At 34.6% G+C, this 12,339-nt stretch overlaps 3 protein-coding genes across 3 annotated transcripts; 2 read left to right on the top strand and 1 right to left on the bottom strand.

Moving 5' to 3' along the window:
* The first annotated feature begins 3,310 nt into the window (after positions 1-3,310).
* On the top strand, positions 3,311-4,965 carry LOC145562170 (histone H3.3). The gene is made up of 3 exons (XM_081622360.1): positions 3,311-3,396; positions 4,139-4,212; positions 4,330-4,965. The coding sequence occupies exons 2-3, from the start codon at positions 4,141-4,143 to the stop codon at positions 4,666-4,668; spliced, it is 411 nt and encodes a 136-aa protein (XP_081478486.1). The 5' UTR covers positions 3,311-3,396; positions 4,139-4,140; the 3' UTR covers positions 4,669-4,965.
* A 1,514-nt stretch (positions 4,966-6,479) lies between these two features.
* Positions 6,480-7,724, bottom strand: LOC145564741 (uncharacterized). The gene is made up of 4 exons (XM_081624955.1): positions 7,721-7,724; positions 7,163-7,443; positions 6,984-7,030; positions 6,480-6,891 (listed from the first exon to the last, which is right to left on the bottom strand). Exons 1-4 carry the CDS (start codon positions 7,722-7,724, stop codon positions 6,480-6,482), a joined length of 744 nt encoding a protein of 247 aa, XP_081481081.1.
* LOC145564742 (pentatricopeptide repeat-containing protein At3g49710-like) lies at positions 7,698-9,702 on the top strand. Its single transcript, XM_081624956.1, has 2 exons — positions 7,698-8,550; positions 8,738-9,702. Exons 1-2 carry the CDS (start codon positions 7,752-7,754, stop codon positions 9,700-9,702), a joined length of 1,764 nt encoding a protein of 587 aa, XP_081481082.1. The 5' UTR covers positions 7,698-7,751.
* Positions 9,703-12,339: the final 2,637 nt, after the last annotated feature.

Consider the following 12,339-nt stretch of genomic DNA (forward strand, 5'->3'; position numbering starts at 1 on the left):
TGTGCTTATGGTACCCGAACTCATCACCCTAATGTGTTGTAAACTGTTGCAATTGAAATTGTACATTGAGTACAAAGTAACTCTATCTTTAATGGAGTTCAGGAAGGCTTTTGCCTATTTTTTCGGGAGAAAAATTCTATTTTATCGGCAACTATCATTTTACCAGATCACATATAGATATACTTCGTATCTACCTATACATATTTCACAAATTCTTGATTATTATAAGTAGGGTCAGTGTTACCCTAAAAGGATAGTATATGAAGTTACTCTTATATACGAGTATGAAAATTACTATTTTCTTAACATAAATTTACTCTTAGTATAAGACTTATAATGTACTTCGTATAATGAATTACCTTTAATAACATGTACTCCGTATTCATTATAAGGTAAGTCCGTTTTATACAAGAGTTATTGTATTATCCCTCCGTCCTATACTATAGTTCTTATTTTAGATATCCAAAATATTGTTTGTGTTTCTATTTTTGAATAATATATAAGAGCGTTATACCCTCACTTTTTTTTTTTTTTTTTTTTTTTTTTAATTTTATTCATTGTACTTTCTTAATTACCCTTTAATTTTGCACATGTCTTGTACTTTTTTTTTCACTTTCTCTCTTTAACTTTTGTTTATAATTGTACTTTTCACTTTTATTAATGTACATCATCCACTTTTTCCTCCAATTTTTTAAATAGCGTAAAAAAACACAAACAAAAACTATATTGGGACAAAGAGAGTATATTTTTTGAACTTAATTAATTAATTAATAAAAAGTCATATGTCATCTACAAATAAATATATATTTATCACACACTGGAAAATTGTTGGCACAATCATACAAGGTCCTACACTTAAAATTGACAAAGAATTATTGAATCTATAAATTTGGACTACCATTAAACACTATCTCAACTACTACATTGTCAAACACTTGGTTGAGTTGAACATGCTTTTAGCCATCACTAATTCTATTAATGAAGTCTATTTAGAAATGGATACCCATTGAAAGTAGTTTAAGAACTAAAGGCCTATTCTTTTGGACTAGAATTTGTTGAACTAGATTGAACTGAAATTAAATATTGAATTAATAATAATAATAACAAATATGACTTGCCCCAAGTATCTAAAAAGGGTTATTAGAAATATAATTGCATAATTAGGGTTGAAAGTTGGATTTCAAAAAAAGTTTAATTCAATCAAAATTGAGAGGGGAAAAAAAATCGAGAGGGGTTCGATCCTCACCTCCACCCCTCTTATGATTGGATGGTCACCCTCGTATTTTACCATATTTTAAAAAAAAAAAAAAAAACAATCAAAACCAAATTAGTCATTTGGATTGGAAAATTTTAAACTAGTAGGTTAATGTGATGCACGAATTTAACTATACTTTAACCACCAAATTTAATTTTTTTGAGTAGTAAGGGAGTAATGAACTTATCCTATTTAGCTTTACTAGCATTCGGTTAAGCCCTTTGATTTAGGTCATTGCCGGTACAAGACGGTTAATGAAGGGCTTGTTTTGTTCAACTTAATTTCAGTTCAATTTCAAATTTTCTTCTCTCATAAATAATTCATTTCAACTCAGTTCAGTTCAGTATCAATCAGTTCAATTGTTTTCAATAAATCGAAACAAGCCCTAAATCGGGTATATATTTTTGACAACTCGACAGTCTACAACCCCGTTCTATAGAGCTGCTCTGCTCTGCTCTGCTGAGCCCTGCTCTGCTAAAAAGAAATCTGCTCTGCTCTGCTCTATTTTCAAATATTAATTTTCAACAATAATAATTAATATTGTATTGATGATAATAATTTATTATTTTAAATAATTATAATAATTATTAATATTAAAAACAATTAATATTTATTAATCATAATAATAATTAATAATAATAATTAACAATAATAATCTAATATATATATATATATATATATATATATATATATATATATATATATATATATATATATATATATATATATAAAGGTGAGTTTTTTCCCGAGTTTTTAGAGAGCCATATATGATTTAATTTTCTTAGCTTGTCACGTAGGATTATAAATTTTAATTGTAGCCAATAAAATAAGAGATTATTAATTTCTTTTAAAATTAAATAATTCAAATGCCATGTAAGTAAAATTGTCGAATGAGATTTTTAAGTTTAAATTAATATAATATAAAATAGTATCTTTTGATATTATGAATTTTATCTAAATATATAACAAATTTTAGCATATACATAAAAAATATATATTTTTAAAAATTCAAACAAATCGTGCATCGCACGGGCTTCATCTAGTATTTAATAATTCAAATTATTAAGAATTAATATTTAATAATATTATTAATTAATAATTTCCAATAATTATAACAATTATTTCAGAAAAAGTAAATAATAATAATAAAAATTTCTTTTAATAAACATTTGATATTAGAATATAGAAACATTTAATGTGGGTATTGATTGTTAGTTCATTGAGTTGAATTATTTTTTAAATCTTTCCGTACAATTTAAGAATTAAAAAAAAGAGGTTGTTTTTGTATATTATTATTTTGAGGGTTAAAAATATATGATTAAGACATATTTATAAGTAAAATCATTATTACTCATTAAATCATTTTATTTTAAAATTTTTGTGAAATGAATATAAGTAAACTGTTGTCTTTTATTTTTCTACTATAAACATATGTTAAATATGGTAAACATTTATTTATATTTTCACTCACCTAAATTAATGGTATATGCACTTAATAATAATAATAATAATAATAATAGTATTAATAATAGTGTTGAAATCTACTCTGCTTGGCTCGGCTCTGTTTTGCTGACCCCTGCTCTGCTCTGCTCTGCCCAGAAGCTCAAAAGATCAGGGCCTACGTATAGTAATTGCTCCGTAAGGCCATGCCCATCCCTAGAGGCTAGAGGCCCTCCAATCCTCCATACAAGTAAATACAGATCTTTTTTTCTAGACTATAGATAATCTAGTTAATTGAGCTTCATTATGCAAGGGTATATGCGTCACTTTACATCACAATCAATATCCCAATTTTTTTTTTTGTTTTTTTAAACCCTACAAAACGTGTTAGTTAGAATATGTCAACCAATAGGAAACCTACAAACAAACCCTCAATCCGAAGCAAACCCGTACATCAAATCACAACCGTCCACTTCATTAGAGAAAACACAACCTTCGCTATTACTCACCGTTAGATCATACAACTGTAAAAGCACACGGATCACCAATGTCAGCCGTCCGATTCTCTTATCATTTGCTTACCCCCTTCACCTTATATAAACCCCTTTACCACCTACCTTTTCAAATTTCTGCTATTCTTCACATTCTAGAGAGAGAAAGAGGAGTTTGTTAAAGTTCTCTAGCTAAGGAGTTTCATTGAGGTAAACCTCTTTTCTCTGATCTTCTTTAATTTGTCTTGAATCAATGTTTTTGATTCTTTTTGATTAATCTGCTTTGATTTGTTTGTTATGCTGTGATTTGAATATTTGAGGTTTCGTCTTCATGATTTAGCTTGCATATTGAATTAATTTCTGTAGAAATAATAATTAGGGTTTTGATATCTAGTTTGTTACAATTCATGATAATTTTAGCTTGCGTGTTGAATTAATTTGCTGTAGAAATCATAAATAGGGTTTTGATATGTAGTTTGTTACAATTCATGATAATTTTAGTTTGCGTATTGTATTAATTTGCTGTTGAAATCATAATTAGGGTTCTGACATTTAGGTTTATACAATTTCGATTAATTTATATAGTTTTCTGTTAATTTTTTGAGCTGTTCACGTGTTTTTGTTCTTGATTGTCTTGTTATGTATTTCAAATAAATCATAATTTGTGATTTAAAGCTATATTTGCATCTGAGATACTATTATATGTCGTTTGAATTGGTTATTGGATCTTCAAATTTTGCGTTCGTTTTCAAAATTTGAAAATTAGGCTTTCGTTTTTGTCAGAGAAGGTTTTGAATTTGGTGAAATATTTTAAATTCTCTTTAAGGATTCGATTGAAATTAGGGTTTAATATTCATCGGAGCTGTTTTTGCGATTTTGCATTATTTAATTTCGTTTGACATCGTTGATTTGATCTATTTACGTTTGCTAATTATATATCTAATTATTCTAGATATGGCCCGTACCAAGCAAACTGCTCGTAAGAGTACTGGAGGAAAGGCTCCCAGGAAGCAACTTGCTACCAAGGTATTTGATTAATCAATCTCTTTGCCTCTCTTGTTTGAGTTGATGTTTTGATAAATTGTACACAAATCTGCAATTTAATTGTCAATCTGATTGTTATATTGTGGAATGTTTTAATAGGCTGCTCGTAAGTCTGCCCCAACCACCGGAGGAGTGAAGAAGCCTCACCGTTACCGTCCTGGAACTGTGGCTCTTCGTGAGATCAGGAAGTACCAGAAGAGTACTGAACTTTTGATCAGGAAGTTGCCATTCCAGAGGTTGGTTCGTGAGATTGCTCAGGACTTCAAGACTGATCTCCGTTTCCAGAGTCACGCTGTATTGGCTCTTCAGGAAGCTGCTGAAGCTTACCTTGTTGGTCTTTTCGAGGACACCAACCTGTGTGCCATCCACGCCAAGCGTGTTACCATTATGCCTAAGGACATTCAGCTTGCCCGCAGGATCAGGGGTGAACGTGCTTAAGTAATTGAGCTCGACTTATCGTTTGTTAATGCTTTTACTACTATAATAGTATTAGTTTGATGTTCTTGGTTAGGCTTAATGCAGGACTTAAATAGGGGTTGTTTTTTGTTTGGGGAAGAAGGGGTTTTCTGGTGAATGATGTAGTTAAAAAGTGATGATGGGTGGTGTGTCTTGAGAGCAAGGAACTCAAACTTTGGTATATTTGGTATTTAATTTCTGTTTTTGTTGGTGTCACACTGATTTTGTGTGGAAACATTCATCTAATGTAGTTGATATATATTCAGACCTTTATGTTTATTGTTTTCTTATGTTGATTATTTGTTGTGTTCTTTTTATGCTATTGATATGAAATTTGTTAACCAGATTCTTGAAGTTTTAAACATAAAACTTTATTTGTGTCCATATATACTTTGGTGTTAAGATTTAAGGTGCCTCTTTTCTATCCTTTTATCTTCAAGTTTTGTATTCGATTCTTGTCTTCACTCTCCGATACATAAAGCAATGGATAATGAATATTTTTTCGATTGTTCTGTTTGTTTAGATAATTACGCCTCAGGGAGAGATGTGAAAGATAGGCGTGGGTGCTTTTTCCCTTTTGTACTGTTCTAAGTTATTAATGCTGCTAACCTGGTATCGCCTCGCCCCATTCCCCTTGGTAGTTGGTATCAATTTATGTCTCTTGTCTTATGCACGGTGCACCTTATACTCCCAGGCCGCAGCACTGTCAATTGAATTAGTTTTATAATTTCCAACTTGGAAGCGCCCACTGGAGTTATCGTGTGGTATCTGCATCCAATGCATTTGTTTCAATGTTGTAATTTCTCTGCTAGCTATTTGGTATCTGCATGGACTGCATCTGCTTCCATGATACTATCAGGACCCATCTATGTTTTTCTCCCTCCGTAAGATTGGCATCTCATTATTTGTTGGGTGGACTTGAGATATATTATTAGGATATTTTCAACAAGGGTGTGGGCTTGGTTTTCCTTTCCCCGACCATGGTGGCAGCGATCTCCATGGCGAAGGCTGTTACTGTAGACCTTGAGTTGTGTTGGCTGTGAGCGGGTATGATGGTGGGTGAAGTGAGGAGAGAGCGGTGAAAGAATAATTTGTGGTGGTCAGGTGGTGGCTGGTCGTGGATAGTATAAATGATGTAGTGCTTGCGGGTAGTCCTGCCGGATACTCACTGGTGCTCAACGTAGTGTGTGGGTGAAACCATGAAAATGATAAAGAGTTGGGAGGGCAGAGCCGTGGAGGTCATCATTCGGGGGCTTGGGTAGGAAATGTGGCTGGTTTAAGTTAATACCTTTCGTGTAATAGAGTTTAGTATAGTAATCAAAACTTATCTGTGCAATGAGAATACGAGATTTACCTGCTGCTGCTAGTCCTGCTACTACCTGCCTTAGGCTACATTTATTGTTTAATTCACCTTATTTTTGTGAACATGCCAGCCTCGCAAAATTGGGGAGAACAGAGGGGCAAAACAGTCATTGTATTGCGGCATTTAGTACTCTTTTTTTACACAAAAGGGGGCTGATTATATTAATTTAGAGATATAGTTGATGATAGAAATCATCAGCACAAAAGGATAGCACTGCTGCTTGCAACAAACTGAACAGAGAGCAAACAGCAGGCCCAAGATATGATAATCAGTTGGCTCAACATGCCAATCCGAATTATCTAAGTTCATCCCCAAACAAGTAACATAAACTAAATACAAGAAAATAAAAATATAGTTGACAGCAGAAACTGCAGCAAAGGTAGCTAAGTTGTTCAAAACAGCAGTAGGAGAGCAAAGCTTCTGCCAAAGATTAAGTGGCGTTTCCTTCTGGAATTTCCATGGCGTAAGTTTGGAAAACATCAGGTGGGGGATAGTTGAAAGGCACCTTCTCCCCTGTCTTGTACCTAGTCCGTCCCATCATGGCTAATCTGTCAGCCACATAATTAACACATCTATGAGCATGAAAAATTTGAACACTCCAGTTTCTATCTAAGAGAGCAGCAACATCTCTAATGATGTTGCCCAAGTCACCATCCTCAAATGATTTCGGATCTTTCAACATTTTACTGAGACTTTCAGCATCAGTTTCGAGGTCTAGATTCATGATCTTCTTGTCCCAAGCAAGCAACAAACCCTCCCTAATTGCCATCAGTTCAGCAGCAGCAGCAGAAAGAGCATTGAATTTTGCAGCAAAGCCAGCAACCCATATTCCTTTATCGTTCCTAATCACACCCCCCCACCAGCATTATCAACATCTATCCAAGACCCATCCGAGTTTAATTTGTAGTGACCATGTTGAGGAGGAGCCCATAACCTTGGGTTTTGAGAGGTGGAAGATGATGGAGAATCTGAACTTGCAACCTGATTTATTCTCAAACAAAAAATATAGTCCACATAAAATTTGTTAAAGGTGGATTGTATAAAATACATTTTTTGTTCAAAGATGGCTATGTTCCTAGTTAACCAGATATGCCAAATTGCCACTGTAAAAACCTTTTTCCAAGAAGTAGTATTTGAGAGATTAAAATCCAACCAGTCAGTAAGAGAAGAATTGTAAAACCTTTGTAAATCTACATTTAAGGACTTAAATTTTATGAAAATCAAAGACCAAAAAGCAGAAGAGTTTGGGCAATCCCTGAAAAGATGGATAGTATCCTCAATAGGTGCTTCACAACGCATGCAAATAGGGTCAAGGAAATTAAGTTTTCTCTGTAAAATACTACCAACTGGTAGAATATCTCTTACAAGATTCCAAAGAAGCATACAGTAACACCCTATAAAATGAATACATGTATGAGTAACAATGTAACACTCTTGTCAAAAAAAAAAAAAACAAAACAGTGTAACACTAACAGTCTTAACACCCTATAAAATGAATGTATGGTTGCGAGCTGGCGAGTCGCGACTAGGTAATGAACTAATGATCCATCAAGTGATCAGCCGTCAAAGCCCGCGAAATTAGCAATTGAAAGTTGACAATTGACTCAGGTAGCTTCTTTACTTACCCAACAAAGGTATATTAACTGCGCTCTTTTCTTCAACTTTCTCAACCCATCTTTGTTTTTACCATTTACTATGAAAAATGTTTGTTTTCTGCCATTTTCGTACAATTTCCCATAATCGCAGTTCACTGCTTAATTCAGCTGGTTTTCTCCATCTTCGCCATTTTCTTCACCAATATAGCCTCTACTCAACTAAACATGTCTCTAATTGCAACGCCAAGATCTCTGCTCTTTCACGAGCAGGCAACATCGAGGCTGCCCGCCAACTGTTTGATAAAATGCCTAAGAGAGATGTTGTCACCTGGAATGCTCTCCTTACTGGGTATTGGCAAAATGGATTTTTCCATGAATCCAAAACACTTTTTGAGTCAATGCCAGAAAGAAATGTGGTATCTTGGAATTCTATGATAGCAGGTTGTATTGAGAATGATTTGATTGATGAGGGGTTTGAGTATCTTCATATGATGCCCAAGAGAAATGTGGCTTCATGGAATGCAATGTTATCAGGTTTTGTTAAGTATGGTAGAGTTGAGGAGGCGGTTCGGCTTTTTAGGGAGATGCCACACAAGAATGTTGTCTCTTGCACTGCTATGATTGATGGGTATCTTCAAAAAGGAATGATAAGTGAAGCAAGGGGTTTGTTTGATCAGATTCCTCAGAAGAATGGTGTAACTTGGACTGTGATGATTAGTGGGTATGTAGAAAATGCAATGTTCACGGAAGCGAGGGAGTTGTTTGATCAGATGCCAAATAAGACTGTTGTTGCAACTACTGCGATGATAACTGGTTACTGTAAAGAGGGGAAGGTGGAGGATGCTAGAAATTTGTTTGATCAGCTTAGGCAAAAGGATAATGTTGCTTGGAATGCTCTGATCACAGGTATACAATCTTGGTAGTTTGTTAGAATTTTGATTTGAGTGCTCAGTTTGTCCTATTTAGACAACCTTGACTTTCTACAACCTGCTGGTACTAAATATCGTATTTTTTTAGGCATCTTAATAACAGGCAAGTAGATTTTATGGCGTATCGAGCTACTATCCGTAGAAACTGATTATTTGCTTTGCAGGTTATACTCAAAATGATTTTGGAGAGTATGCTCTGAAATTATTTTCAGAGATGCTTAGACTGGGTTTTCAACCAGACAAGGGAACTTTTGTTTCTGTTCTGACTGCTTGCTCCTCTCTGACATCCTTACAAGAAGGCGGGCAAGCTCACTCGCTTGTTGTAAAGTATGGATATGGGTCAAACCTATCTGTTTCCAATGCCTTATTGTCAATGTACAGTAAGTGTGGTGGTGTTGTGGATTCAGAGTTGGCTTTTGCAGAAATTCACAGCCCGGATGTTGTTTCATGGAACACCATTCTTGCTGGTTTTGCACAACATGGTCTCTATGAGAAAGCTCGTAGACTCTTCAATGAGATGTGTGCAAAGGGTTTCACTCCTAATGGAATAACTTTTCTTAGTATGTTGTCTGCTTGTGGTCACACTGGTAAGGTGAAGGATAGTATGGCGTGGTTTAATTTAATGGTAAAGGACTATAAAATGTCTCCCAGCTCTGAGCATTATGCTTGTTTGGTTGATATATTATGTAGAAGGGGCCAATTAGAAAAGGCCTACAAAATTATTCAAGAAATGCCATTTGAAGGTAATTCTGGTGTCTGGGGAGCTCTTCTTGCAGCTTGCCATGTTTACACGAATGTAGAACTCGGGGAGTTAGCTGCAACGAAAATACTGGAATTTGATCCTAACAATTCTGGGGCTTATGTGATGTTATCAAATATCTATGCTAGACATGGTATGTGGAAGGAGGTTACCAAGGTAAGGCGTTCAATGAAAGAGAAGAGTATTAAGAAATTGAGTGCATATAGCTGGACAGAACTTGGTAATAAAGTGCACATTTTTGTGGGTGGGGCTGTCAGTCACCCAGAGATTGATAAAATATGTATAGCTCTAAAGCACATCAACTTACATGTTAAAACTGCTGAAGATGTTACAGACTTAGTTTCTGAAGTGACCTGTTTTGGCTCATAAGTCATGGTGGTTCATTGATGATTTGATTTATGGTGGCGCTAGTGGAACTTCTGGCATATATTGATAAGAAATTCTCGATGCACATTGCAAAATAGGGTGAGGGATCTCCAGAGCTTCTGATTTCAGCAGCTGGATCTTGCAATTGCTGCAAGCCTGCAACTATGGGACAAGTTTTGAGGATTTTTAATGTTTGATGTAGAGAAATCATTGTTGCATCCAAGGGGGAATTACCTTGATGTTAGCTGATGCTCTATTGCTGGGACCCCTTACTAACTCAACTTTGTGGGTCAAATGTTACATAGATTGTGCCGGAATTTCTGACACTCGGGCCCTTCATATATGCTTGGACTAGCTATAAGTATCAGACTTGGATTTGTTATCATTCCCAAGTATATGTATCAATTTGAGTTTTCACATATGTGTTAACCATGTGTATGGCAAGGTTAATGGATATTTGCAGTACCAAACATGGAGTCTTCTATGAACCACTTTTCTTGTCACCAGCTGATAACAAATTGGAACCTGGGACATTGATGGTTTGAAGTGATTGCTCCAGAGTTCCAGGTTCTTCTGTGACCATTTGGAAACAAAATACTGTATACAACAACATTTCTATCAGGTCTTCATTGCTCAACTCTTCATGGTTTCGAATATGAGATTTAGAACTGCAGCTTTAGGGAAGGGGGGTATATTACTCTTCTTTTCCGGGGTTTATTGGTCATAACATTTTGAATCCTATGGTTTCAATATGTTGGTAGTTTGGGCAAATTGGTTGATCTACAGGAAGACTACATTTAGAGATTTAAAAATGTGTTATGGCAGGAATTTCAATATTTATAGTTCTCTGAGCTTCTCTGCTTCCTGAAGGCTTCCATTTTCGAACAGTGAAGGCCAAATTAGATTTCTCAGTAAATCGTCACATTTGGCTCCATGTTTTGTTAGTGCTGTAGCGGAGCTCTATAGAGTATGAAGTTGATGCTCATGATTCCTGAGTTGTTATCAGGTAAGCAATTCTTCCTGGTCAAAGCTGAAGAACGTTTATTAAATTTATAATGCATATATGGGTGATGTTCTTTGACAGTTTCATGAAGGTCCCAAATTAAACATTTAGAAGTTTGGCTGTTGCTTATAATCGTGCTTTAATTAATCAAGGATAAATAAGATATAGGGCTTGGTTTTTACCCCTTTTTTTTAACCCCCCTTTTTTTATTTTTATTTTATTTTATTTTAATGTGAATGTCAATTCTAGTTAGAAGGGATAAGCAGCTCATGACATCACCAACAGCAAACCGACTACATTGGTCATATAAGCTGATTTGAACCTTTCAAACAGTGGAATTTTCCTTATTTGATCAAAATATTCAAATTTGTATTTTACATTGGTTTCTAATCTAATGTCTGTCAAAATAATATAATCTGATTTATATGTATTTTCAATCTGTATGTATGGCTATGACCAGATGCAAATCACCAACCATCTCGACAGTTGACACGAGTCCCTTTTATCTCATGTTATCTCTAGTAATTTCCCTCATTATTTCAAATTTATTGCATCCATTTGAGAGCAATGACTATGGTCATTATTCGTATGTATTGGTATCGCGCTAAATTGGTAATAATCTTGAGGCAGTGGTTATTTAGAAAAGGAAAGCCTCCAAGTTTGGAAAATATATTTAATGGCCACAAGTAGGAGATCTCATTCTTGGTTTAGCAGTGTTCCACATTCAAAGTATTCTTAGGCTTCTTCTCTGCCCTCACACTTGTTTTCTAAATATAGAAGATTCACATTACCATAGACTTTGCCTAAATTTAAGATAATGACCCTGTTAAATATTTGTCCCATTTTTCTCTGTCCTCCTCTTTTGACTGATCTTATTCTCCTCTCAACGAGGGAAAAAAAAAAACCAAAAAAATAAAAAAATAAAAAATAAAAAAAATAAAAAATAAAATTCTGGGTAGGGCTGGAGTTTGTTCATTTCGCAGGCTTTACTCATTCTAATCAAATCTTTTGGGGTTATTGGTTTACTTTTCATTACTGGTATTACATTTCCCCTATGGTCAAGATACTTGATATCGACTTTTTGAATAAATTTTTAATTTTAATAAAGGGGAAATAAATAAAATTCAGAACCCTTTTTTTGTTGGAATTTTATCCAAAACTTGACAGGAACTCAAAGGTGGTCAATCTTCTCAGGTATTGTAATCAACTGCATGGCATATTAATTTGTTTTCTTGTTTCTTTTTAAGTTTGATTTATATATTATCTTGAGTTTTAGGAGGATGCTGATTCTCATGCAATCCTTTCAAAGAAAATATTTGTCAGCGGTTCAGAGATGCAGGAGCAAATGATAAGCTATGATGACATCCAAGAAGAGCTCAACGAGGTGAAGACTCGATTAAGGATAACGGAGAGGGAGAGAGACCGCGCTTTTAACGAGATGAGAGAAATCAAGATGCAGATGGACAATGCAGATATAAACAATCTGAAGGAAGCCCTTAGAGAAGCAAACAGGGATTTACAGATAAAGGATAAAACCATAAAGTCCCTGAGATCTGAGGTTGATAAGCTGAAGCAATTGGAATTTAAGTTGATTGAGACGGAAGCTTCACTACAGACGGTGAAAGAAGAGACAATCA

The sequence above is a fragment of the Chenopodium album genome, chromosome 10 (genome assembly GCF_948465745.1).
Source record: "Chenopodium album chromosome 10, dcCheAlbu1.1, whole genome shotgun sequence".
Lineage (NCBI taxonomy): Eukaryota > Viridiplantae > Streptophyta > Magnoliopsida > Caryophyllales > Amaranthaceae > Chenopodium > Chenopodium album.

What these genes read in the sequence shown, in the direction of transcription:
- LOC145562170 (XM_081622360.1), top strand. Translation starts at nt 4,141, where the DNA reads ATGGCCCGTACCAAGCAAACTGCTCGTAAGAGTACTGGAGGAAAGGCT. An exon ending in GGAAGCAACTTGCTACCAAG is followed by an intron (nt 4,213 to 4,329) that starts GTATTTGATTAA and finishes ATGTTTTAATAG; the next exon opens with GCTGCTCGTAAGTCTGCCCC.
- LOC145564742 (XM_081624956.1), top strand. Translation starts at nt 7,752, where the DNA reads ATGTTTGTTTTCTGCCATTTTCGTACAATTTCCCATAATCGCAGTTCA. An exon ending in TTGGAATGCTCTGATCACAG is followed by an intron (nt 8,551 to 8,737) that starts GTATACAATCTT and finishes TTTGCTTTGCAG; the next exon opens with GTTATACTCAAAATGATTTT.
- LOC145564741 (XM_081624955.1), bottom strand. An exon ending in ATACTACTTCTTGGAAAAAG is followed by an intron (nt 7,031 to 7,162) that starts GTTTTTACAGTG and finishes AGAATAAATCAG; the next exon opens with GTTGCAAGTTCAGATTCTCC. An exon ending in TCCACCTCTCAAAACCCAAG is followed by an intron (nt 6,892 to 6,983) that starts GTTATGGGCTCC and finishes GGGTGTGATTAG; the next exon opens with GAACGATAAAGGAATATGGG.